The 27,671-nt window shown below is 46.2% G+C and overlaps 1 protein-coding gene across 2 annotated transcripts in view; it reads left to right on the top strand.

Moving 5' to 3' along the window:
* Positions 1–27,671, top strand: part of ADAMTSL3 (ADAMTS like 3) — a 280,064-nt gene that overhangs the window by 222,491 nt on the left and 29,902 nt on the right. For both annotated transcript variants that reach the window (XM_081888376.1, XM_081888377.1), the window contains 7 exons: positions 42–171; positions 1,635–1,827; positions 3,447–3,626; positions 4,894–5,047; positions 15,132–16,215; positions 17,161–17,288; positions 18,532–18,660. In XM_081888376.1, coding sequence (XP_081744502.1) covers positions 42–171; positions 1,635–1,827; positions 3,447–3,626; positions 4,894–5,047; positions 15,132–16,215; positions 17,161–17,288; positions 18,532–18,660 — 1,998 coding nt within the window. The remainder of the gene's footprint in view (positions 1–41; positions 172–1,634; positions 1,828–3,446; positions 3,627–4,893; positions 5,048–15,131; positions 16,216–17,160; positions 17,289–18,531; positions 18,661–27,671) is intronic.

Here is a 27,671-nt window from a genome sequence, read left to right as displayed (position 1 = left end):
CATGTGTAATATATCTCATTTATATATATATAACAATCTAGGGACTCAGGAAGCCATTGCAGTGTGCCTACATGAGCAGACAAAGCAAACTGTCAATGACAGCCTGTGCGACAGCTCAGCGAGACCCCCAGCCATGAGCCGTGTTTGCAATACAAGGCTTTGCCCCCCAAGGTAAGACTCTGCATTTCAGAAACCTGTATTTTTTATTACTGATATTTTATTAGAAGAAATTCATTTATTAAAAAGTGGTTAAAAGAAAGAAAAGGAAAAACGTGAATTAAAAGAAAAATGCTACGTTACAATTCCATACATATACAAATGTGTATAGTCTTATTATCCTAATACAGTTGTACTTTGGTTGTCGAACAGAATCTGTTCCGGAAGTCCATTCGACTTCCGAAAACATTTGACAACCAAGGCGCGGCTTCCGATTGGCTGCAGGAACTTCCTGCAGCCAATCGGAAGCCACGTCAGACGTTTAGCTTCCAAAGAACGTTCACAAACCAGAACACTCACTTCCAGGTTTGTGGCGTCTGGGAGCCAAAGCGTTCGAGTCGCAAGGCATTCGGGAGCTGTACTGTACAAATTTCTTTATCAATAACCTCATATATTCTGTATAAAGTTGCTCCAAATATCATTATGTTTAACTGAGGAAAGTCTGTGTCCATAAGTGATCCGTTCGTATGTTGGCAATATTGTAATGGAAACCTGCCTTAATGCCCGCTTTCAGATAGATCTGTCTGGGTTAGCAAAATGAGCCCCCGTTGTGATGGGACCATGGGCTTGCTTTCTGAAGAAAATGTCAACAGGCTCTTTCCCTCTACAGTGGTACCTCAGGTTAAGTACTTAATTCGTTCCGGAGGTCTGTACTTAACCTGAAACTGTTCTTAACCTGAAGCACCACTTTAGCTAATGGGGCCTCCTGCTACCGCTGCGCCACCGCTGCACAATTTCTGTTCTCATCCTGAAGCAAAGTTCTTAACCTGAATCACTATTTCTGGGTTAGCGGATTCTGTAACCTGAAGCGTATGTAACTTGAAGTGTATGTAACCCGAGGTACCACTGTACAGTGAAAATGGCAAAGACCGCTTCTTGAGACAGAGATCAGGCAGGCCCCTCCCCTTATGCCCTGGGAACAGACTCAACCAAGTGGAGTCCTCAGCCTGGTCCACTCCCTGGTCCACGCCAGTGCTTCTGCTGAGAGACCAGCACACATACAGTCATCTAGTGCCCACCATGCTATCAGGGCTATCTGACCTGTTTCCAGCCCAGATGGCTGTTAAAAGGACAGTAGCTTTAAGAAGCAGTGTCTGAGCTTGCTTGCTTTCCTCCTCCCTCCCCATCCCTTATCCCTTGTGTGTTGTGTCTTCTACGTGGTGAGCCTGCGGGTGTGGACTGTCTTACAGCGATCTTTCTCAGCCGAAGCCTTTTCCGATTAAGAAGTGGGATAAAAGAGAACATAAAATGTTAAGTCATTGAATAAAAGTGTTGTGTGTAATGGAGGGTCAGAGAGAGAGAGAGAGCACAACCATTTATGAAACTTCACTGGAATCCAGTATCAAAGCAACCGCTTCTGCCTCATCATTCCTAGCATTGCTTACTCAGTCTGCCCTTTGGATAATCTCTCGGAACAGGTGGCAGGTGCGTCCCTGGAGGCAGTGTTCTGCCACTTGTGGTGTTGGCATCCAGACAAGAGAGGTGCGTTGCCAGCAACCCGGAGGATCAGTTGTTGGGCCCGAAAACTGCAAAGACAAAAAGCCCCACTCTTTGCAAGCCTGCAACCAGATTGACTGCCCCCCAGTTTGGCACGTTGAAGAATGGCAACAGGTATGACGGGGTTGCTAAATAAACAGAGACTTGAGGCAGGGATGGAGAGCTCAGGGTCCTCCAGATGTTGCTGAACTCCAGCTCTCATCGGCCTCAGCCAGTATGGCCAATGGCCAGGGATGGTGGGAGTTGTCCAAAAACATCCGGAGGGAGACATGTTCTGCTTTCCCTGACTTAGAGTAACCTCTCAGCGGAGCTCATGCTCAATTTTTAATTCACGGGCTGCTGACAGTGCACTGTTTCTGGAACAGAAGTGTATTCATTCCTCGCTTTTTCAGCAAATGATCTTTCTAGATGAAATGAATTATGTGGATTTCAGAGGCCTTCCTGGGTGAAAGCCACAGTCATTAGGCCAGTTTCGCATAAACAACGGATGAAACGGTCAACCTGTTGCTGGGCTGTACTGATTCAGGCCAAGATACAGGATCACATAATTTGAGTGCTTTAAAAAGAATGTCTTCATCTGTATACTCTGAAAGAACTGGCCTGTAGCTTGCAGGACTTGGATCCAACTTCTTCTTCAAAGGCCCTAGTGTCCACAGCAGTCAACAGTTTAGATCACTGTAAAGCGCTGTTTGTGGGGCTGCCCTTGAAGGCATTCCAGACACTGAAGTATGTAATTGCTGAAATGCTGAATGGCACATCAAAACAGAGTTATAAAAGTGCTGGGCTCAGGGGTAACCCGTGAAACGCAGTCCAGGACCGGTCCAGAATCCAAAGGTTTCCCTGGGAGTCAGTCCGACAGGGCTGAGGCAGGAAACCAGGCAAGGACAGGTGCAGGATCTAGCAAACAGCAATGTTGCTCCTGCAACCTGGGGCAGGGTCCGACAGCCTTTTATCTTTGTCGGGGTAACGGCTGGTCCTGATCCCCCGGCGACTCACCTCCCTGTTTTGCCAGAAGGCGAGCACTCCTCCGGCAAGTACTCAGGTCTCTCCTTCCCTCAGACCTTAGTCTCTGCAGCTCAGGAGACGTCGGTGGGTTACTAGACCCAGGGGCCACCTCAGCCTTCCCTGACCAAACCGGTAGTGGAGCAGCTGCAAGTGATGGCCCAGCTGAAGGCAACGAGGTAATCCCCGCATCTGGAGCCAGGGCAGGCTCAGGCCCCAGACTCAGCCCAGCTGGTGTTTGTTGCAGGGGAACCTGTGCAGACTGGGACTCTTCAGGACCAGGCCCCAGACTTGGTTCAGATGATGCCTGAGGCAAAGGATCCGGTGCAGACTGAGTCTCCTCTGGTTCCAAGTCTGAGCCCGAGTCCCAGGCCATCACAAAAACATCCATTCATTCATCCATTTCATTTATAGCCCACTTTTCTGCAAAGGCACCAAAAGCAGTTTTCACATTGCCAGAAACTGTTCTGGGTGTCTATACACTATCAAGCCCAATTCAAGCTCTTCATGCTGACTTAAACAGTTTCTTTGGAACACCTGAAATACACTTTGTTTGACAAATTGTATTTTTTAATGTATTATTGGAGTGATCCATATCCCAATCTCCTTTGCTGCTGTTGCATTTGTTGTCGGTGTCACCTGTAAGGAAAAGACAATCAGTAAGAAGTTCTTAAGAGGAAGAGGAAGGTTCTGTGCACAGGCCTAATTTCTATTAGTCTCCTTCTGCTTAGTGTTCCCACACGTGTGGAGGAGGAACCCAGAATCGCAAAGTGACTTGCCAGCAGTTGTTGATGGATGGGAGCTTTCTGAAACTCGCTGATGAGAGGTGCCACGAAACCAGATTGTCCACTCAGAAACCCTGCGCAAAAATGGACTGCCCTCCACAGCTGACTGTGGGAGAATGGTCTAGGGTGAGTATCTTTAAATAAGAGTGTGCATATATCTGCCTTTCTTCCCCGGCCCTCTCCATTCAAGGTTGGATCTCTATTAGATGCCTTTCGATGTACCACTGTCTCGGTTAACATGAACAGCCCTGCTGTAGGCTGCCAAGTGCACACAGTTTACCTGTTTGTAGCACAGAAGTGTGTTTTTTTTCAATACGGAATCATTCATGCTCGTTCTCAACTAGCTACTTTCCATCTGGATTGATTGCTCATCCTTGAGCTATCCTTGGTTACTTGAGAATGTGTTTGAGACCCTCTTGATTACCGTATTTTTCGCTCCATAAGATGCACCTGACCATAAGACGCAGTTTTTAGAGGGGGAATGCAAGGGGAAAAAATATTCTTTAAAGGGAGCGCTGAGCAGAGCCTGTATGCATCCCATTCCGTCATTGACGGGCTGCCCTTCTCCCTCCTCAGGAAAAAAACCCCAAAAGCCGCACACACGCTCCACGCGGCTCTTTAAAAGGAGCGTGGCTCTTGGGGGCTTTTGCGGGAGGTGGGGGAAGGGGGCTATCCCATAAGCCAGGACAGCAAGTGGGAGCGCTGCACAGCGATCCCTTTTGCTGTCCCAGCTTATGAGATAGCCGCACGCAGCCTCTCCTGGGCAGCGGGATGAAGGCTCCCCCAAGAGTCGCTCTCCCTTTAAAGAGCGCATGGAGCATGTGTGCGGCTCTTGGGGGCTTTTGCCCTTTTCCCTCCTCGGGGAAGAGCCCCCAAGAGCCGCACACACGCTCCACGTGGCTCTTTAAAGGGAGCGCTGAGCAGAGGCTCCCGCCTGCATTCGCTCCATAAGACACACACACACATTTCCCCTTACTTTTTAGGAGGGGGAAAGTGCCTCTTATAGAGCGAAAAATACAGTAGATTACGCATTTGAAAACCCTCCTCTTGCTATCTTGGTATATGCCCCCTCACAATGTGATGGTACAGACACACATACACATGCCCTTCATTGCTGGGACCGCCTGCCACCTGTTTTTGAATGAACACACTGTGGAGTAAGGCAGAAGAATCAGTCCGCAGTGCGCTTTACTTTTCAGAATGAAAACTGTTTGTCAGCCGTTTCGTGTGCTTTCCAGGAGCAAGAAATATGCAGTAGGTCTGGATTGTGTGTGGACTAGGCCGAAGAAAAGAACTCGGTCTCCATTGATTCTAGAATAAAATGTTGAGTGTGCACAGCCTTATGTCAGGTTGGCACATGTGGGACAGGACAATTGCTTCATTTCTTTTGCAGTGCTCTGTAAGCTGTGGTGTCGGGACGCAAAGGAGGAAGGCTACCTGCCAGAAACTCACAGCCAAAGGCCAGCATGTTGCATTAAACAAATCTATGTGTGGCAACCTCCCGGTGCCCCCACTGTCAAGGCCATGTCACATGAGTGCCTGCAACAGTAAGTGACACATTTCCCCAGGTTGCTTGGGAGAAAAGAGCCCTGATTTATTCTTGTTACCATACTGTGTGTAGGCTATGCTTTACAAACAGAAACACATCTATATATTTTATTTTAAAAGTTTTTTGCATACAATATTAATTGCATTCGTCCATAACAATTTCACTATCTTTATAGGGGTTCCTTCAACCACTGGACTTCCCCCCACCCTTTCCCCAGTTCCCAATATTTATTTCTTCCCTTTTCTGCGACTAAATACTTTTATCCGATTTATAAAATCTCCTTTTTCAATACCTTTTATCAAATTATATTACAGGTGCCAATCCAATCCGTGTAATGTTTATAAATGTTTGCAATACTCCTTCATATATTCTATAAAATTAATCCAATCATTTCTAAATTTTTTTGTCTTCCTGATGTCTAATCTTTCCAGTCAATTTCGCCATTTCTGCAGTGTCCATCAGCTTCAATATCCATTCTTCTTTCAATGGGGTTCGTTCTTCCTTCCAACCCTGGGCATATATAACATTCTTGCTTCTGTTGTCGCATACATAAATAGGACCTTTTTTCCTTTCGGGGTCTTTCATTATACCTAATGAAAAGGCCCCTAGTTTTTTAAACAAAAGTTACTTTAAAATTTTTTTTATCTCATTATAAATTATTTCCTAGAAGGCTTTTGCTGACTTACAGGTCCACAGACAGAAACACATCTATACCTAGGTGGAGTCCAAATTGTCTGCACACATAAATATTGTTTCTATATTTGATCTTCCGTTTGCAGTGAGTTAGCATTTGAGGATATCTGGCTGCAGTCATGCAGTAGCAGCAGGTCAATTTGATATCAGTGATAACTTTTCTTTTTTTACTTTGCCCTCTGAAAGACAGCCTGAATTTGCATTTATGCACATAAATTAGCACATGCAAATTTTGTGCAAATTTGTGTCATGTCTTTCAAGGGCTTAGTAACGCTCCTGTTTCGGATGGCAGGTGGTGGGGACTCAGAAAGGTTTTTGGAGATGGGCAAGCTAGTAATTGTTCTCCAGTTCAGATCTGCACTTGAGCTGAATTTGGAGACTTTTACGAGCCCCTGAAGTTAATTTCCAAGCCTGGCTCAGCAGAACGAGGCTGCTGTTCTACTGAGTAGCCCAATCTTATATATATTTGCCCAGACCTGAGTCCTGCATTCCCAATTAAGTGTGCATAGGATTGCAGCCTTAGTAGGGTTCCAGTGTGCATAGGAGACAGAAGATGCCTGCCTGCCTGCCTGCCTTTCTTTCTTTCTTTCTTTCTTTCTTTCTTTCTTTCTTTCTTTCTTTCTTCCCCTTGTTGCCAGAAATCTCGAAAAGGGTGTCTGCACTTTGCTTTGTACGGTTGGTTTTGAAAGCGCCTGCAAGGGTGGTAAGTGTACATGTAAAATAATAACAAATTAGGCATCTGACTGGTCTTTTGTGCAAACAGATCCCGGCTACAGTCTTGAATGTGCTTGCTCTGGCAGCCGCAGAGCCCTGCTGAGGTCAGTGGGGCTCTGCCAGCATAAGCACATTTAGAATTGCAGCCACTGTGTCTGCTTGCGAAAAAAATCCTTAAGTGTCATTACCTTGCATATGTATATGTATAATTCCCCAAACTAAATCCATGTATTCCTTTCGTGCTTTAAAAGGAGGTGAGAGGGCTTTAATGTCAATGACTTAATATTAGAGAGAACTTGGCAAAAACTGTATTGTACACAAGCTCCGGGATCCAGGCCAAATCAGGAGGGGTTTTTGTTTTTAACTCTCCCATCTCCTCCATGCCATATCATCATCTCCTTTTGAGAGCTCCCGTAGTTTCAAAAGTACTTTGGCACCAAGTATGAACTCAGCAGGGAGCTGTAGCCAATCCAGGTGAAAGGAAGTGCTTTTTCACACAATGCCATCGTTCAATGATGGAACTCAGTGCTGCAGGCCACCTGCTTGAAGAAAGAAAGCGTAGAGAAAGTCATAGCAGCTGCTAGCTATGATGGCTCAATAAAGGTAAAGGGACCCCTGACCATTAGGTCCAGTCGTGGCCGACTCTGGGGTTGCAGCGCTCATCTCGCTTTATTGGCCGAGGGAGCCGGCGTACAGCTTCCGGGTCATGTGGCCAGCATGACTAAGCTGCTTCTAGCGAACCAGAGCAGTGCACAGAAATGCCATTTACCTTCCCGCCGCAGTGGTACCTATTTATCTACTTGCACTTTTTGACATGCTTTCGAACTGCTAGGCTGGCAGGAGCAGGGACCAAACAGCGGGAGCTCACCCCATTGCGGGTATTTAAACCGCCGACCTTCTGATCGGCAAGTCCTGGGCTCTGTGGTTTAACCCACAACGCCACCCGCATCCCTTGATGATTGCTCAATAGAACCTCCTTATTCAGAATAATTTCAGTTACTGGGAATAAAACAGCCATGAGGGAGGGCTCTTGCCTACACGCCCTGCTTGTAGGCTTCTCAGCAGCATCCTCACTGACCACTGTTGGAAATAGATTGCCACCCCAGGTGTGGTGCAATAGGACTCTTGTATTAATATGAAGAGTATACCCGCACAATGCATACACACTTTACATTTTAGATGTGTTCTTTTAAAAAAATATATGCATACATACATAAAGACACGAAGCATTTTACAGCAATCTGCTCTCTGCTTGTGGCAGTGGCGTAGCGTGGGGGGTGCAGGGGGGGGCCGGCCGCACCGGGCGCAACATCTGGGGGTTAGAGTTAGGGGGCGCAAATCCATGGGTTAGGGGGCGCAAATTACTTGCCTTGCCCCGGGTGCTGACAACCCACGCTACGCCACTGGCTTGTGGCGTAGTTTGCTTGGCGTGGGCTGACCTGTTTGATTGGTGAAAATTGCAGTGGGGTGGGTGGGCAGGAATAAAGTTACAGGGCTCTGTCCAGCATTCTCTGTCTGCAAATGCAAGGGCTCTTGCACCATCGGACAGGTGAATTGTAATGTTGTGCAACAGAGGAACCTAATGCACTAGCTGTACCAGCAGAAGCTCGTTGCACATGGTAATATTGCGCAACGAAGTCGCCAGCAACCTGCTCTTGTGCAACAATACTCCTCCGGCACAGAATATCTTGCCAGCAAAACAAGCAGGCTGCTAAGTGACTTTAACTTAGCGCTACATTGGCTTCAACCCACAGAATTTAAGCAGAGGGTTTAACTATATGGCCTCTCAGAGCCCCTTACAGTATATGGGGAGGAGGGAGGGTTTTCTTTGAGCCAATCACAGTTCAGAGGCCTTGTACAGCTGCTTCGGTACTCACTGCCTGGAGACCTGAATTAAGAGACAGGTTGAAGACAGTTTCCTTGGATCAGGTGTGGGGCCCCAGTGCAGGCATCTCCTTGAGTTTAATTGCCTTCTGTGGCTGCTTGGCTACATGCCGTAACTCTGCATTAAAAACAAGGCACCAAACAAAATAGGAGCTAGCGTAATTATTGGTTCATACATAATATGAAACTTCTTTTCTTGGACTTCATTGCCAGTTAACATGCCAAGATCCTGAGGTACAAAACACCACTTTAAATAAAGCTCCATGGACTTGAAGGAATGTCCTTGGCGCGGCATTTAATAAAATATTTTCGAGCTGCATATCTCTCTGAATTTAATTAATTGTGGATATTTGCGTGGCAGTGTCCAGCCTGCACATTGCTTGGTGGAGAATAACGCTAAAGAAACATGGTTAGCTCCTGCTATTGAAAGAAGGGAAGTCATATGGAGAAACAGAAATGAGGGTGGTTCGAAACATGTCTTGTTAAAAGAAGGAAGCTTTGGGAAAACATTATCTTAATTCAGTTTCTTGAGCTGCTTATGGCAAGGGTTTATGTTCACCTCTATCTCAGAACCATGCTGCACAACCAGCAGAATCATGTGGGCAAGCTCTTGTTGGAATGTGACATCTCACCAGTAAGAGGTAGCCTGCATGACTCTGCTGGTTGTGTGGCTCAGCTCTGGAATTAGGCTGTGAATGGAGAGACAGTGTGGTGTAGTGGTTAGAGTGTCAGACTAGGGCCTGGAAGGCCAGAGTTCAAATCCCCACTTGGCCATGAAACTCACTGGCTGGCCTTTGGCCCAGAGAGCCAGTGTAGTGTAGTGGTTAAGAGCGGTGGACTCGTAATCTGGGGAACCGGGTTCGCGTCTCCGCTCCTCCACATGCAGCTGCTGGGTGACCTTGGGCCAGTCACACTTCTCTGAAGTCTCTCAGCCCCACTCACCTCACAGAGTGTTTCTTGTGGGGGAGGAAGGGAAAGGAGAATGTTAGCTGCTTTAAGACTCCTTCGGGTAGTGATAAAGCGGGATATCAAATCCAAACTCTTCTTCTTCTTCTTCCCTGCTTCTCAGCTTAATTTACCTCACAGCGTTGTTCTGGGGATACCACCCTGAGATCCTTAGATATAAATGTAATATCTGTCTGTCTATCATTCATCCACTCATTCATCCATTCATTCTTGATGCTTGTATCCCAAGTTTCCTCCTACTGGAGCCCAAAGTGTCTAACAAACATGATAAAACAGTCAATTAAAGCAATTTAAAATTTTCAACAAAACGAAAAACAATACAGCGGACACTGAATGAGGTTGTATACAATGGAGCGTTAAGTTAAAACTACTTAACTGTATGCTTGCATCCCTGAAAAGACGTTTCACCAATGAAACGCTGTGCAAAACAATGCATATGCACGCTGCTGGTGACTTTGTTGCACGATAGATTGCTCAGTCTTCACTATGATATCCTGCTAGATCTTGTTGTGCCTGTGTTGGATTCCCCTGTGGCGGAATATTAAAGCTAACTCGCCCTTGTGCTAGTGGGCAGTGAACCAACGGATGCGGCCTGGTGCTACAATTTCCAGAGTTCCCTGAGAAGAGGGATTGGTTGTTAAACCACTCTGAGAATTGTAACTCTGCGCTGGGGAAGAGGAGTCTTCTAACAACTTTCAGCACCCTTAACAAACTACAGTCCTCAGAATTATTTGGGGTGCAGCCACAGCTGTTTTAAGTGGTACGATACTGCTTTAAATGTCGTAGTGCAGATGGCACAGAGAAAATCTTTTTTTACGATGCTCGCTCAGCCAGAAAACATATTGGATGACTTTGGACAAGTTGCTGTTCCTTAGCCTAACCTACCTGTTTGTAAGGATGAAGGACAAATCGCACCTTGAGCTCTTTGGCCAAGGGCTGGGGTATTTAAATAAAATAACAATGTCTTTTAAAACCAGTCTTTAAAACCACTTGAGTTGCTTACCTAGTCAGACCAGTCCTGAGTTATAGCTCTGTAAAATTCAGCAGAGTTACTGATCTGGTGTGCCAAGGATCTGTCCCATGACATCATTGCTACATGCCATTGTACTGTATTAATTCATTCCTCTGCAAAACCCCAGTGATTTGCCTATTGATTTGCATATATTTTCCCTGACTGTCAGCTTTCAGAGCGTTTCGCAAAGTTAAAAACAGGTAAAAGGACAGCACTGAAACAATAAAATAGAATAAGAACGAGCAAAACCAGATGGAAATCGCTCAGTCATGTGTTGTTGTTTTTTTAAAAATACCCTGAAGAGCGGACAACCAACCAATCGAGGCCAAAGGCCTGGTGGAGTAAAACAGTCTTAACAGCCTGTCAAAATGCCTGTAGCTTAGTGGACACAAAGACCTCTAGGGGAAAGGAAGGCCATAGCTCAGTGGTAGAGCATGGAAGTGCCAGGTTCGATCCCTGGCGTCTCCAGGTAGGGCTTGGCGAGAACCTTGTCTGAAACCCTGGAGAGGTGCTGCAAGTAGATAATAATGAGCCAGAGGGAACAATAAGTCTCACATCACAGTTATATTAAAGGGTAAAGGGACCCCTGACCATTAGGTGCAGTCGTGGCCGACTCTGGGGTTGCGGCGCTTATCTCGCTTTATTGGCCGAGGGAGCCGGCATACATGTGGCCAGCATGACTAAGCCGCTTCTGGTGAACCAGAGCAGCACATGGAAACACTGTTTACCTTCCCTGCAGGAGTGGTACCTATTTATTTATTTGCACTTTGACGTGCTTTTGAACTGCTAGGTTGGCAGGAGCAGGGACCGAGCAACGGGAGCTCACCCCGTCATGGGGATTCGAACCACCAACCTTCTGATCGACAAGTCCTAGGCTCTGTGGTTTAATCCACAGTGCCACCCATGTCCCACTGTTACAGCTTAGTGGACACAAGGACCTCTAGGAGAAAGGAAGGGCTATAGCTCGGTGGAAGAGCATTAAAAACAAAACAAAAAAGCTCCCAAGTGCCTGGTCTTGATCCAGAGTTAGGGAAAGGGGGAGAAATGGATTCAGTTCAAATTTAAAGGCCAGCACACCCAATTTACAAACCATGCACGAAAACTGAAACACAGCTATTCCTCAGAATTTGCACTTCTACAAATCTTGGCAATGCACTTATCCAGCCAAGTAATATATACAATGAGGCATACACTAGGGTAGAGGAGATATTATGCATTAACAAAAGTAAAATACAAAAATGTGTTATATTAGGGGGGAAACTGCTTTACAAAGATACGTATATTAGGGGAAATCTGCACTAAAATGCTGGTGAATTTTCACAAGGACATCTTTTAAAAAAAAAAATAATAATCATCACAAATGTGGAGAAGTAAATTTAAGTTTAGAAAATGGGGAACCGGAATCGATCTGTTCGCCCGTCCCTATACAGAGCGCAGTTGCTGCGCTTCTTCCACTTTAAAGGGGAAAAAATGCACTTTGTGGAATTGGCAAAGTTAACAGCAAAAATAAGAGAACTTAATGTGAGTGTTTTGTGGAAGAATGGAAGCCTTTTTCGGACTATTTACAGAAGTATTATAGTATGATGAGTTTGTGAGCAGAATTTAAACTATGAGCCACAGAAGAAATTAGAGGTATTGTGTATTGTGGTTTTAAGACAGAGAAGACAGGGTGTAGCAAGGGGGAGCAATTAAAAAACACCCGGGAAAACAGGGTGGGAAGTTGACAAAACAAAAGAAAAAATGTGCATTGGAATGTATAGGTGATTTTTCTTTAAAATTTAATGAAATATAACTGGAAAAAAGAGAGAAAATACACTCTGATGGAGAAAAGGGCTTTTGGCCCGAGCCCATGGAAGTTCTGCAGGGTAAGCTGGACAAAACTACCGTATTTTTTGCCCTATAAGACTCACTTTTTCCCTCCTTAAAAGTAAAGGAAAATGTGTGTGCGTCTTATGGAGCGAATGCAGGCTGTGCAGCTGTCCCAGAAGCCAGAACAGCAAGAGGGATTGCTGCTTTCACTGCACAGCGATCCCTCTTGTTGTTCTGGCTTCTGAGATTCAGAATATTTTTTTTCTTGTTTTCCTCCTCCAAAAACTAGGTGCATCTTATGGTCTGGCGCGTCTTATAGAGTGAAAAATACGGTACTTATCTGGTGTCAAGCTACCTGGTTCTACAACTCTGGAGTTACAACTGAGATTTTCTGTGTTCCCCATCACTGCCAGCCACACCTCTGATGGCAGCGAGGAGCAAAGCACAGCCTCTTCCAAAGATGTTGAGAAGTGGTTGTTTTATGGGGCGTTACAATGCACCTGCCAACACAGAATACAGACCTAATACCTGTCCTTCTGCTTCCCAAAAGGAATGTGTTTTTCTTTCTCTCATACAAGCCACCTGTGCCAATGCAGTAGGCCTACCGACTGACATGGCCCTGCTTTGCCAAAGAGAAGAAATCCAGCCCATAAAATAAAGGGATGAAGGGTGGGAGGAGAATGACCGAGCAGCGTTGCCGTTTAGATGCTTTCATGCATATTCATAGCTATGTATCGCATTGATATTTGGTTTGGAATAGTTTGGAGTAAGCCCAGGACAGCTAAAACATGTTTTAATTTTTAAGTCACACTTGCTCTCCATGCATTCTGGACTTTTGGAAATGGGGACAACTTAAATGCTGGAGCATTTCCATTGAGACAAATATTTTGAACTGCATCGTTATTATGATAAAGTGCACTTCTTTCAATAAACTCAGAACCCGAGTCAATTTATTTCTTGTGCAGAAATGAAACAGCTGACTGCGGCTTGATAAATACACAGGTCTTAAATCAGCTGCTGTCCTCATTGGCCATAACTGACCAGCCAAGACATTAACTCACTAGAGAGATTCCCAGTCAGTAGTGGGAATGCATGTGGAAATGTGGCAATAAAAGTATATAGCAGATGAGTGGATGAGGGAAAGTGAGTCCCAGTTTCCTTTCCCAGATTGCTTTGCCTACCTTTGACCCCTTGCTTCCCTCTCTGTCTCTCTGTCAGAGTGCTCATTTTCATCTCTATCTTCCCACATTCTGAACTGTCCCCCACTTTCATTTCTGGCAGGTAACTGTGCTAGTTATTACTCATCACTGCATGCCCATGTTCATATTCGATCCTTTATTTCCAAGTCTGTTAAGCATGGAAAACTTGGTCTGAGTTGTGTTGGTTGCTGAGCATGCAAATAGGTCTGAGATGAAGGCAAGTATTTAATAGCTACTGATGTCACTGAACACACCGACGGCTTTATGAAATAGAGGGGAAAGGGGAAATTCTCATTTCAGAAAGCATGTGGGGGCACAGTGTTTCCTAATGTGCTTCCATGCTGTGGCTGCTGTTTTAAAACTCCCTGTATGGAGAAAGCTAGCTTCCTACACATGTTACTGTTTTTTACCCAAATCACAGATGAATATACTAAGATCTTCATATAGTCCAGATGTGAGCTGATATTTGAGTCTTATGCTGCAGTTCTTACTTAGAAGTAAGTCCCATGGAAATTAGTGAGACTTAATTCTAAGTACCGTATTTTTCCATCTATAGGATGCCCCCATCTATAAGGCGACCCCTATTTTTTGAGCCCAAAATTAAGAAATAAATATTTTAAACGTCAAACAGTGAGGCAAGCTGTGTAATAGGCAGCTGCTCCTGTCAGCCTGCCCTGGGTACCATTGCAGGGGAGGGGTGGGTCATAGTCTGGGTGCCCCCTCCCACTCAGCCGCCCTACAGCTAGAAGAACTATCTTCCCACCCCTCATGTTTTTCTAGGGACGGGTGGCAGCCCTAGGCCCAAGGCACTCTACTGAAACATAGGATTCGCTGCCTCCCCTGATCTGTCAAAACGAAGGGGGAAGGGGGCAGGAGTTCGGGGGAGGCTCGGGAGTCGCGGGCGGGTGGCGCGCCATTGCCCAGGAGGAGCACAAGGTGTGCAGTTTCTCTGCTGGGCAAGGCATGGAGAGGGGAGATGACTTCGATCCCCTCGGCTAACTGGAGCGGCGGTGGAGCCAGGCAGCTGAGCATGAGGGAGAGTGTGTCCCCGACGACGGGGAACTGTAGAAGTCAAATAAATGTTTTTCTGATCCACTCTCAAACATCCAGGGGAGCGAACTGCACTCTGCCGCTTGGGCATGCGCAGACTCTTCACTGCCTCTCTCCCCCAGCTGTAGGGCGGCTGAGTGGGAGGGGGCTGGCAGACTCTGGAGGCCCCTCAGTGCACCCCTCCCCTGTGAGGAGCTGCAAATGCCAGAGCATGTATGGCAGCATGTACGGTATTTATTTGTATACAGTGGTACCTTGGGTTAAGTACTTAATTCGTTCTGGAGGTCCGTACTTAACCTGAAACTGTTCTTAACCTGAAGCACCACTTTAGCTAATGGGGCCTCCTGCTGCTGCTGCTGCGCCGCCGGAGCACGATTTCTGTTCTCATCCTGAAGCAAAGTTCTTAACCCGAGGTACTATTTCTGGGTTAGCGGAGTCTGTAACCTGAAGCGTCTGTAACCCGAGGTACCACTGTATTTAATTACAACGTTCCGTGTATAAGACTACCCCCAATTTTAAACTTTAAGAATTGGGGGGGGGGGAACCTCATCTTATACATGGGAAAATATGGTAAGTTTGCTGGGGATTAGGATATCGATCTACCAAGTTCAATATTCTGTTGAAACAAACAATGACTGGAAGCACTTCTGGGTAAATGAGGTTTGCAGAAATGAAACAAACATCGATGGGAAAGAAAGTGGTCAAATGTGTCGCCCCACCTCCACCCACCCCCCACTATGACTTTATCATTTCAGAGATGAAACCTAAACTTTTTGGGAAATTTGCTTCCCTTGGACCACAGATCCTCAGCATCCACAGAGTCTACATACAAACGAGGCAAGAGAAGCGCATAAATTTTACCATCGGAAGCCGAGCTTACCTGCTTCCAAAAACATCTGTTGTCATTAAGTGCCCTGTCCGAAGGTTCCAGAAATCGCTTATCCAATGGGAGAAAGACGGGCAGCACCTCCAGATCTCTAAGCGACTTGGCGTCACTAAATCGGGATCGCTCAAGGTCAACAGTCTTGAGGCTTCGGATATCGGGGTGTACAAGTGTATTGCAGGCTCAGCACAGGAGACGTTTGTCCTTAAGCTCATCGGCACAGACAACAAGCTGATAGAACCTCCCGCTTTTGGTAAGCACACCGGTGAGAGCAGCAGCACAGAGCGCAACGAGGCCAACAGCTTTGGAGCGAAGTGGCACAAAATGAGTCAGATGTGGCAACTGTGGAGCCAGAAGAGCGAGCAGTATTTTGGCAATGGGCAGGTGAACGACCAGCCTTTTCTGCGACACCTGGAAACTCACACGAGAAATTCAGCAGAAGAGCGTGGCTCTCGTGAATTCAAAAATAAGCGGCTGGAGGCAGTGGTTCTTCCCGGTGCTTACAGTATGGATACAGTACATTTCGAGGAGCTGGTAAAGAATTTGAGTCACCTTGTCGAGGCTGGAGAGGTCAATGACGAATTGGCTTCCCAGCTCGTCTACCAATTGATTGCCGAGTTGTCCAAACCACCGCATTCTGCTTCTGATATACAGAAGGAGCCTCAAGACAAAAAGCTGCCTTCCAGGAAACCTGGCAAATCTGCAGACGTGCCTGATAATCTCAGCACAAAACCCCAAGGCAATGCATCAATGATGAGCCAAAAAGCTCCAGTTATTGTGAGGCGCAAAGAAGGGCCCAAGATACTTTGGAACAGAACGGAAACCGTGCATATTGGGAGTGCGGTCTTTTTGACAAAGCACACCCACGTTATACATTTGCTTTGTGAAACTGTTGGTGTTAGCAACCCTAAGTATACATGGACAAAAGATGGAATGGAGTTAAAGTCCTTTGAGAAGTAAGTAAAGGGGAATCCATGCTTTTTGTGTTTTTCTCAGTGAGTCGTTTTCAGAATTAGAGTCCACTTCAAACCCAGCTGTGTTAATGGCACACGGCTAAATATAGTGGGAATGGGAGATTAATTTGACCTATTGTTTACTCAACAGAGTATGATATTCATGAACCTCAGAATTATGAAGAAATGCAAACCTAGTTGGTGCTTTTTGGCTGCTGTAGAGTTCGAAAAGAGAAGCCCAGGAAGATTTAACTGTAGGGGAACAGGATGCACACAGAAGGCAAAGCATGTGTTCTCCTTGAGCTCAATGCTATAGGATTGGCTTGATACTGCTCTGCTTAATACTTTCTGGATCATGTCAAAGGCCTATCTAGCTCAGCATCCTGTTTCCCACAGTAGGCAACTAGATGTCTATGGGAAGTCCACAATGCAGACTTGCCCCACTGTTGTTCTCCAATGACTTAAGGATGTAAAGAGGCATCTTTTTCCATTCTGCCATGCCTTTATTTCATGCAGTGCTGTTTCTATTCTGCTGCAGTTCATCTTCCACCCAAAACTATGTTGCTCATCTCACAGTCCCCTGCAGCAAAATTACATAACTTACGTGTAACTAGCAACGTAAGTTATGTTGTCATTACCTTATCCCACCCCGTGATCAATTTCATATTGGTTGCAGACAGAAAACAACCACAACCGGATTGATTTCCGTTTTGATGCTTGGAGAAATAAGTGAACCTCAGCAATATGAGTGTTGGAATTCTCTGATGCCCCTACTAATGACCTGGGCAAACCATGAGCTAGGTATAAACTATAGGATACACCTTGGGTGCAGCAACAGAATGACCTGGGAGTTCGGCTTAGTGTGAAATGCAAAGCAGGCCAGTGTTGAACGAAATGAATTTTGCTTGTCTCTAGTTAAATCTTGTCTACTCCTTAAACCTTCTGCAGAGTTGTTTTGGAAGACAGTGGGAAAATCCAAATTTTGAACCCCACCAGGAAAGAAATGGGTGTGTATCGCTGCATGGTGGAGAATGACTTTGGTTCTGACACAGAATCTTCTGCTCTGTTTTATTCAGGTAGCATTTAATCTAATTGCTTTCCCACTTTCTTTACCATGAACAATTGTCCCATTTCTTTTTCTGTTTCCCCTCCCAAACAACATGTATTTATTTGTTTATTTGGTGTGTTTTTTCATGCAAAAGGTCGGTTGAAGATGTTTTTATTCTCTTGGACATTTGAACAGAACTAATAGTCTGATGTTTTTGGTCATTGATTTTTGGTGATTTATATGGGCATTTTTTATGTTGTTGGTGATTTGGGTGGATCCTGCCCTTCCTTCCAACAGAGCCCTGAGCGACAAACATCAGAAGGTTAAAAACAATTCAATTTAAAACAAAACAAAACATGTTTAAAGTGTTTCAAAACATTTTAAAATCCAACTCAAAACATTTCAAAGCATTTAGAATATATAAAAAACATTTTTAAACTTTCCATATGTTTCTTTTATTTTAATGGGTTTCCACAATATATTTGCATGTTATTGTCCCTGTTAATTGTTTTGGAACTCTTCTGGCCATGTGAAATGATACATAAATTGAATGATGTAAAAAACTAGCTCACAGGGGGCCAGAACAGGTAAGTGGAGTTTACTTGGATAGGTAAAAACAACTGCTGAGAGAGGTAACTGATGGGGACTAACAGATAAGGGGTAATGAAGAAATGGTAGTAATGAGGAAGAGCAAAGTAAGACATGGGCAACTCCTACCAGAGTAGAAATCCCATCTGCGTAAAGGTAAAGGTACCCCTGACTGTTAGGTCCAGTCGTGGATGACTCTGGAGTTGTGGCGCTCATCTCACTCTATAGGCCAAGGGAGCTGGCGTTTGTCTGCAGACAGCTTCCGGGTCATGTGGCCAGCATGATTAAGCCGCTTCTGGCGAACCAGAGCAGCGCATGGAAACACCGTTTACCTTCCCACCGGAGCGGTATCTATTTATCTACTTTCACTTTGACATGCCTTCAAACTGCTAGGTTGGCAGGAGCTGGGACCGAACAACGGGAGCTCACCCTGTCGCGGGGATTTGAACTGCTGACCTTCCGATCGGCAAGCCCTAGGCTCTGTGGTTTAGACCACAGCGCCACCCGCGTCCCCTCGCCACCTGCGCCCCCAACTCCCACCAGTGTAGAGCTCCCAACTGCATAGCCCCTCCCTTATTACATTGTTTCTTGGTCACACCTGAGTGTGACTTAAGAGTCCGAATTCTCAGACTGGTTAATGATTGTTTCTTCTCGCTCCCCTCACCCTGTTCTGTCCTTTGCAGAGGCTCCCACCATACTGTTTTCTGTAACAAACATCACAAATTTTGAGCTTCGGAACTTTTCTGCAACTGTTGGAGGTACAATTCTGGCAAGAACAGGAGCGAGTGTTACATTGCAATGTCCAGTAAAAGGTAAGGAGAAAAATAAGTACCAAAACTACTATCACCACCTTCTTTCCCTTCCCATAATGCTGTGCTGAAAAGTTCATCTGAAGTCTTGGAGAGTATTTTAAAGAAAAGGGGAAATATGTTACTAGTAAAAAGCAACAGAACATTAATCGTGGAGCATGTATTTTTATTAGGCATGTCGCCCTTATGCACCCTGTTCCTTTCCAATCCCATCCACTAGAATCTCTCTCTGTCTCTCTCTCAGACTCACACACACACACACACACACACACACAAACTTGTTTCCATAAGACAATCTGTGGCTAACCACATTATTTAACAGCCCCTAGAGCTGCAGAAGATCTTAAAAGTATTGGCTTCACAGCCAGCTGTTTTGTTTCTCAGGAACTCAGCTTCCCAGCTATCCTCCTCTGTCTGCTCAGTGTCCCGCCCCCCCCCCCCCATTCATGCTTTTTGAGGCTCTGGTTTGTCCAGATGGCAATGAATGGATGAATGGATACTGCCCATTCTTATACCCATCTTGAGAGTTCTGCAAGGACTCCCAGCTGCAGAATATGCCTGTGGTTTGTGGCCAACAAGATGCAAGTAAGGAGACAAAAAGTATTAGTCTTATTACCGTATTGGCCCAAATATAAGCCGCACCCACAAATAAGCATGATTTCTGTTCTCATCCTGAAGCAAAGTTCTTAACCCGAGGTACTATTTCTGGGTTAGTGGAGTCTGTAACCTGAAGCATCTGTAACCCGAGGTACCACTGTACAATGAAGGGGGGGCAAAAAAACTTTAGAAGAACGTTCAACCCACTGGAACATATGATACACCATGACCAATTGATGGACCATGAGCCAACCAACTCCTGGGCAAACAGGTGGGTTTAAAGGAGGTGCCAGATATTGGACCACAGTCATGGCCTGCCTTATTTCCTTTGATTCTCCAGTGGGGTCAAAGTTGGAAGGATTGGGGGAACTCGGAGCCTAGATCCAGCTGCCTGAGTCTTCTGCTTGGGGGTCAATGCAGGGATAGGGTAGATGCTTGGCAGCTGCCTGAAGTTGCCCAGATGCCATGGGCCTGGCAGAGAGAGTGTTCCTGGAGCCCAGAGCCCATTGGCTCCAGTCCTTGGCCAGACTCTGACCTCACAACCAGCTGTGGAATCCTGGGGAATGTTTTGTTTCCTAGGAGGCCAGGTGAGTTTCTTGAAAGCTGAAAGCCCAGTCAGTTGGAGCAGTTAGCAGCCAGAAAGCAGCCATTCTTCTGTTCTTGTGTTGAAAGCGGTTCAGATGGATTGACCGACTTTCTGGACCTTTCTGGTTTTCCAGACTTGTTGCATAAAGTGCTGCTGGTTGCTCAGAAGGTAAAGTCATGGGAAAGAGGGAGACATCCTGAAGATTCGTGCCCCCACCACATGCCCAGTTTTTAAAGATGCTCCTTGGACCAAGGACCTTGGTTATTTGACCTTTTTAAATCCCATGCTGGGTTTTACATGAGCCAGCAACTTTCCCAGCGAGTTTTCTGATGAATTTTCTGAGGTTCCTTTTTTTGTCACCATCCAAACTGAAACAAAATTACTGTCATGGAACTGCCATCAGAGCAAGAAACGGAGGCAGGGCTACCCAGCGATGCCGGAGAGGGGACGAGCAGGGGGGAAGGATTTCAGCGTAACACCCATAGAGAAGAGAGGGAGATGGAGGAATTGGTGACAGGGCTCCAAGACCCTTCCCCCGAAACTAGTGGAGAGAGCGCTGGGACGCCCCTGCCTTCCCCTTACTTGCGCAGACGCGTTCCGCGCAGAGAACATAGGAGGAGACTTGGGGTCAAACAGCTTTTATGCTGGAAGAGGTTCAAGAGACGCCCACTCTCGGATTCTGCAAGTGACTAACAGGTCACGGAGGGCGAGCTCCGACCCTAAGCGTGGTTGGGCAAGCAAACTAACTGAACTGAAGTAAGGTTACGCACAAGTAACCCCTCACAACCATTACAATTACCACCCCCCCATCCCAAATATCCAGGAGAATACTCCCCCACCCCCAATTTCACCACCCACAAATAGGATGAGGAATTCTGGGAGGTCATTTTTCACTCAACCCTACAACACACACAGCAGGGCTCCCACTTTGCACCCTTGGGTGCTTTCTTCCTCAGCTACATTTCCAGGGTCTTGAATTAGTTTCCCAAGTCCCATCAGCCCCAGACAGCAGGTCCGTGGGGCAGGGAGAGGGAGAGGAGGGGAGTTGGAGTCCCGTAGCAACATCTGGAGCACACCAGGTTTGGGCAGACTTGATGTAGAAAACATCAGGGTAATTCAGCATTATAAGACTGGGTGACTGGCCAGGGGGTTTTCCTGGCCCTGATCAGGAGTAGCTGGAATGAGCCACTTCCTGTCCTATGTGGAAAGTGGAGCAAAGAACCTTGAGCCCATTGAATTATCATCATCCTTACTATGATTAATTACATTTATTAACTGCTTTTCCCAAAGAGCCTGAAAAGAGCCTCCAGAGATTTAAAACACAAAAATGCCATAGAAGCAGACAGCAAAATACACATGGTCCTCAAAGTGTTCATCCATCGGTGATGTGTCAGGAGAAATACATGCCTTCTTCCTTCCCCTGTTCAAACATTGAACCCCAGGAGAGACCCCAGATCAAATCATGGAGCTGGAGACTAGAGACCCCTGCTTGTCTCCTCTTCCGCAGAAGAGTCAGGGTCTCCAACCTGACACCCAAGGCGGACCCCTCCCTCCCCTCCCAGCTGGAAGAAGACTTCCACTATGATGAGGGCCTGTGGAGAGCCAAGGAAATAAGGAACTATACAGCCTTTAGAAGACATCTATATAGGGTTTTTATTGTGTATTTATATATGGTGGATGCCAGCAAGACTGGCTGGGGCAAACCAGACAGATGGGCAGGGGAAGAAGAAGAAGAAGAAGAAGAAGAAGAAGAAGAAGAAGAAGAAGAAGAAGAAGAAGAAGAAGAAGAAGAAGAAGAAGAAGAAGAAGCTGCTGCTGCTAATGGAATAGGATGCCCCTATTTTCATGGGGGAAATATTGGAGGGTACAGTGGTGCCTCGCAAGACGAAATTAATTCATTCCGCGAGTCTTTTTGTCTTGCGATGTTTTTCGTCTTGCGAAGCACGGTCCTTCGCAACTGCGCCTCTTCAAGCGGCTTTAGGAAAAAAGCGAACAAACTCGCAAGACGAAGCAAGCCCATAGGGAAATTCGTCTTGCGAAGCGACGCAAAAACCGAAAAACCCTTTCGTCTTGCGTGTTTTTCGTTTTGCGAGGCATTTGTCTTGCGGGGCACCATTGTATATGAGGAAGCCAATCTGGTCTGTATCCTGTTCTCACAGTGAGACCCCCAGTGATCAACCAGATACTGCAAGCAGGGCCTAAGCACAATAACACTCTCCCCTCCTGTCATTATTCAGAAACTTACTGCCTCTGACAGTCGAGGTAGAACATATGCATCAGGTTTAGCAGCCATTGATACATGGGGCCTAAGTGAGCCGGCCGTTAACCAGGCAGGACTTCATTGATTCCCACCCCCACCCCATCCTCCAAACAGGACGTTGCCAAAGGCTGCCTCTGTTACCAGGGCAACCAGGAAGTGATGGAGGCATAGTAGGGGTAGGCCTTGGAACCTAGATAGAGCCCTGGGGACCTGAGCAAAGGACTTGGCCTGTCTCCCCTCATCCTCAAACATCACACAAGCACACAGAGCATGCCTAGTTGCCAACTGTTGGGATAGGCCAGTGCTGTGCGTCGTGCTTAATCAAAGTCAGCAAGTGTGCGTACAAACCCATTTCTTACTCATATACTTGGAAAGGATCAGAGCTCTGAACGATTGAAAACAAATTGTTAAAACGAGTCGGCAGTGCCATTTCCATTTCCATTACTTTGGCGGGACACACACACACACACACACACACTTTTTTCCTTGCACTGCTACCAGAAAAAAAGGGGGAGAGGGGAGGGAGAGAAAGTCTACATCTAGAAGACCAAAAATAACGATAGAAATATATGGATGCAAATAGTTCTACAAATAGCTTTTTAAAATAGTGGCGCCAGACCGACGGATATTGGGACATGCAGCTCGGTTGTTCCCCGTCCGTACCAAGGGTATTGCTGTGGTGAAGTCATGTTTTCCAGCTCTACTTTGGCAACCATTTGTACAGGAGCAACCTGCACCTCACATTCAACTGCCTTAAGTCACACAGCCAGTGTTAAAATATTGTTAGTGTTCTCGGCCTTAGCCTTCTTAGTATCATTTTGCCTTTGGCACAAAGGGCTTTCTGCTTGAGAATGTTTTTAATAGCTGAGTGTGCTATTTGAGGGCTTCATTATATTAAAACTGACTGGCACTGCCCCTCATTTTGCTTCCCTTTCTTTTTTTATTTACAAAGTTTTTGTTTAATTTCAGTTCTGACATCTGGGGAAGTAAAATCCAGATCATAGCCATCAACTTACAGATTTTAAAATAAGGGACCAGCAGCCTTGAAAATAAGGGATTTTAGTCAACCAGTTAAAAGTGACCAGATAATTTTGGAGAGCAGCGCCGGTTTTTAGCCCTTCGTTTCCAGAGGTTGCTGCTCAAGACACCAGCTGATGAAACACTGCAATTAAATAACTACAAGCAGCAACCACTTTTCGTGCAAAACGAAGTCCAAGCTACGAAGATGCCTCTGCAGTTCTGTATCTTTTCTCTCATGCTGCATCTGCAGCTCTCAGTTCCATCAGGTGGGGCGGGAGGAGGGGGGGGAATAGCGCCCGAAGTAAACCCGCAGATCAGACCATCTATGCTAGTCTGCCACTACAAATCTATGGGAGAAGCGCTTGCGGTCCTTCCCTTGTAGCCCTTGGAACATCTGCCCGCGCCACCGCCTCCTCCTCTTCCTCTTCCTCCTCTCTCTGAACTGCTTTCTTTATGGTTGCTCTCGCTCTCCTCTCAAGGCTCCTCATCAATTCATAGACCATGCCAGGCTGCCCATCTCATTCGGGTCCTCTGGCGGCACAGCTGCAGTATGGCCTAGCAGGAGCGGCGGTGACGGGCAGAGGGGAGGCCCCAGGCAGAGACGCTCAGTTCAGCGGCCGCAAGGAGGATGGTGGCGGAAGGGCCCGAGGCTCCCACCAGTCCCGGGGGGGGGTTCCCGGGGCCCGAGGCTGGTGAGAGGAGGCCGGAGGGGGGTGGGGCGGGCAGCCAAGTGACACAGTTGGAGCCTCCCTCCTCCCTGGCCAGGAGGGAGGGAGAGGAGCTGCTTCCTTTAAAACCTGGGAAATTTAAGGGACATCCATCAATAAGGGACAGCAGCGGGACATGTCGCAGGGATAAGGGACTGTCCCTCCAAATAAGGGACGCTTGACAGCTGTGATCCAGATTAATCTATTAAGAGAAAAGCAGCTTTCTCTTTTGACCAGAAATGACTGTAATTTCATGCATCACCCAGATTATTCCCATAGACCCAGATTATTCCAATGTGGGATATTTTTTGAAACACTGGGGCAGGGGGAAATGGTAGCAGGAAATGGCTTTTGTCCTGTTATCGTGGGCCATGTTGCTAAAGGGTTGTTGGGAGTTGTGGTCCAGCAGCACAGCTTGCACACCCAAATTTAACAACGCTCCCAGTTCACAAGCTTCCTAAATGTTTTGTACCTTTAAAATAATGGTTAGGTCAGCTCTAATCACGCCTCTTTGGGCCACTTTGCAGGGAGATTCCTCAGTGTATGAAATAAATTGTGACGACTGAAGAATTACTGCTGAAAGCAAACAAGGGGTGGGGGAATTGCTGGAAAGACTGTTTTCCCAACAGATTTGGGCGCTGTTCATTTTTAATACACAAGCTGTGATTCTTGCACTGGCAGAGGTTCCCCACTCGCATCAGCAATTAAGCATTTGCTTGGCATGTGCACAGTGTTTACTGTAGAGACCACTTGTGTCATTTATTTATTACAATTGTGCCCTGCCCTTTCTCCAAGGAGTTCAGAGTGGTTTACATTGGATTATCATTACAACAACCTAGCTGTTAAGGCTTGCTTATACTGGTAACTTCCAAGAGTTGTGGACAACACGGACTGTGTTCTGATCAATGAACAAGATAAAAATTAATTAATGAGCAAGGTAGAATCAAACCTTACGCCAGCCCATTCAACAACTTGCCTTCCCAGCATAATTCCAGAAATCTTCAGTTAACCACAATTACCATTAAGTCCCAACTGCACTTACTAGGTTTGGAACAAGCCAGAAGTTGGTCTAACTTCAAACCGTGGTTTTAAGATCCTGGTTTGTTCCAAACCTGGTAACCATAGCTTCCAGTTATGGGGAGCTATGGTTAACTGAAGACTTCCTGGCAACTTGCAGCAGGCCAAGAATGGGGGAGAAAGGGGGCAGAGTGAGGAGTGTTGGCAAAATACATGCATTCAAAGCCAAAACATTCTCACGCTCACCAGGCCAAAGGAGTCTAAAGAAGAAGAAGAAGAAGAAGAAGAGTTTGGATTTGATATCCCGCCTTTCACTCCCCTTCAGGAGTCTCAAAGCGGCTAACATTCTCCTTTCCCTTCCTCCCCCACAACAAACACTCTGTGAGTTAAGTGGGGCTGAGAGACTTCAAAGAAGTGTGACTGGCCCAAGGTCACCCAGCAGCTGCATGTGGAGGAGCGGAGACTCGAACCCGGTTCCCCAGATTACAAGACTACCGCTCTTAACCACTACACCACACTGGCTCTCTAAAGTGTAGGCAAACCCTGGATTCCACCAAAACACAGTAACGTCTACATGGGACTGTGTTCGCCAATACAGTGGTACCTCGGGTTAAGTACTTAATTCGTTCTGGAGGTCCATTCTTAACCTGAAACTGTTCTTAACCTGAGGTACCACTTTAGCTAATGGGGCCTCCTCCTGCTGCCACCCCGCGATTTCTGTTCTCATCCTGAAGCAAACTTCTTAACCCTAGGTACTATTTCTGGGATAGCAGAGTCTGTAACCTGAAATATATGCAACCCGAGGTACCACTGTACAGTGGTACCTCAGGTTAAGTACTTAATTCGTTCTGGAGGTCCGTTCTTAACCTGAAGCACCACTTTAGCTAATGGGGCCTCCTGCTGCCGCCGCGCCGCCGGAGCACGATTTCTGTTCTCATCCTGAAGCAAAGTACTTAACCCAAGGTAATATTTCTGGGTTAGTGGCGTCTGTAAGCTGAAGCGTATGTAACCTGAAGTGTATGTAACCTGAGGTACCACTGTACTGTGGAAACACCTTATTTTCAGCAACCAATCTTTTTGCCCATTGTCAAGCACAGCAGTACCTGATTCATTTCTCTTTTTTCCATTTTTTAATTCCTATACCGTCTTTCTATCTTACAATACTCAAGGCGGTTTACAAGCTGAAGAAACAAAAAATGTACATCTCATAACAATCTAATGCAGTACAAAAATGTGATAATAAAACTTTAAAATAGGCAACCTGCGTCAAAAAAGTAACATTCAACAATCATTAGAATAGTATTACATAATAATAACATATAAAACTTAAACAGAAATCCACTCAACGGTTCCAATAAATAATTTCTTAACTATAATCAGTAACACAACGGCAAGCCACAGTACATAAAATAATACAATACAAATTGAGAAGCAGAGACTAGAGGGTGGAGCAGGGCAGGTGGAAGGAGGCCTTGCCTGACAGAGTCTCTCCCCTCACAGTTATTCCTCCAGGACCGGCTCCCTTATGAGGACTCCCAAAATCCTGGACAGTGGGGGCCGGAACGGGAGCCCCCGCATGGGAGGCAGGGAGTGGCCCCGATTAATTAGGAGGCTTGATTAGGAAGAAGCCGGCTCCTCGTCGTTTGCACGATGCAGCCCCGCTTCCCGTCTCCTTCCACCATCTTCCACCCTTTCCAATAACCCTATTTTTAATTTATGACGACTGGCGTTACTATGCTATTGACAGGAAAGGGCTAGTAGCACAGCACCGAGGTGGACAGCTACACTGCCCATAGCTGTCAACCTTCCCTTTTTTTGCGGGAAATTCCCTTGTTCCAGCACCTTTTCCCGCTGCTATCCCGGATTGTTAGATATCCCGTAGACTGTCCCCGGGACAGGTGAGGCTGCTGATCCCTTATTTTCAAATCTGAAAGTTGACAGCTATGACACTGCCCCAAGTGAGTTTTCTCATCTTGGTGCTCTGTAGGCATGTTCAGATGCTCACATTTAATGTGTGGGAGAGGGGGTCATGCCTGCCCCCCCCGTGTCCCCCTAGTGCTTACCATGCCTCCTTCAGTTCCTGTCGAGGGGGGCAGCACTGGTTAAGAGCAGCGGACTCGTAATCTGGTGAACTGGGTTCGATTCCCTGCTTCTCCACATGCAGCTGCTGGGTGACCTTGGGCCAGTCACACTTCTCTGAAGTCTCTCAGCCTCACTCACCGCACAGAGTGTTTGTTGTGGGGGAGGAAGGGAAAGGAGATTGTTAGCCGCTTTGATACTCCTTAGGGTAGTGATAAAGCGGGATATCAAATCCAAACTCCTCTTCTTTCTTTGCCCCCACTCCACTCTCTGAGCATCCATATAGTCAGGTGGACCTTTGATCACAGCTCCTATCATTCTGCCAAGTGGTGATGAGGAGAACTTGCCACACATCAGCTACAGATGTTTGGTTTAATTATCTCCCCCCCACATCGTTTATTGAACTGGACATGGGAGGAACGGCGGACTTTCACAACAGCACCCCCTGCTGTTCGTTTGCTAAGATTACTGATTTCAAATGAATGCTTTGTTTTGAAGAAATAGATGTACCCTTACTGTCTGGGAAACAGCTGCAACCTTCCATCTCATAAGCTCACCCATGATCAACTAAATAATTTCTTACAAAGCCATTCATGCCCCAAAATGTTCCACCTAATGTGGGGCTTTTCCTCAAGATTTTTTTTTAAAAAATTATTATTAATGCATTGAAATGAAAAAAATCCCTTATAGTTTACAATAAAGGCTTGCTACTAATTATAGTAAGCACTCTTTAAGTGACCTGTGGCCA

This window comes from Podarcis melisellensis, assembly GCF_964234715.1.
Source record: "Podarcis melisellensis genome assembly, chromosome: 14".
Lineage (NCBI taxonomy): Eukaryota > Metazoa > Chordata > Lepidosauria > Squamata > Lacertidae > Podarcis > Podarcis melisellensis.
This window is presented reverse-complemented; position numbering and strand designations above follow the sequence as displayed.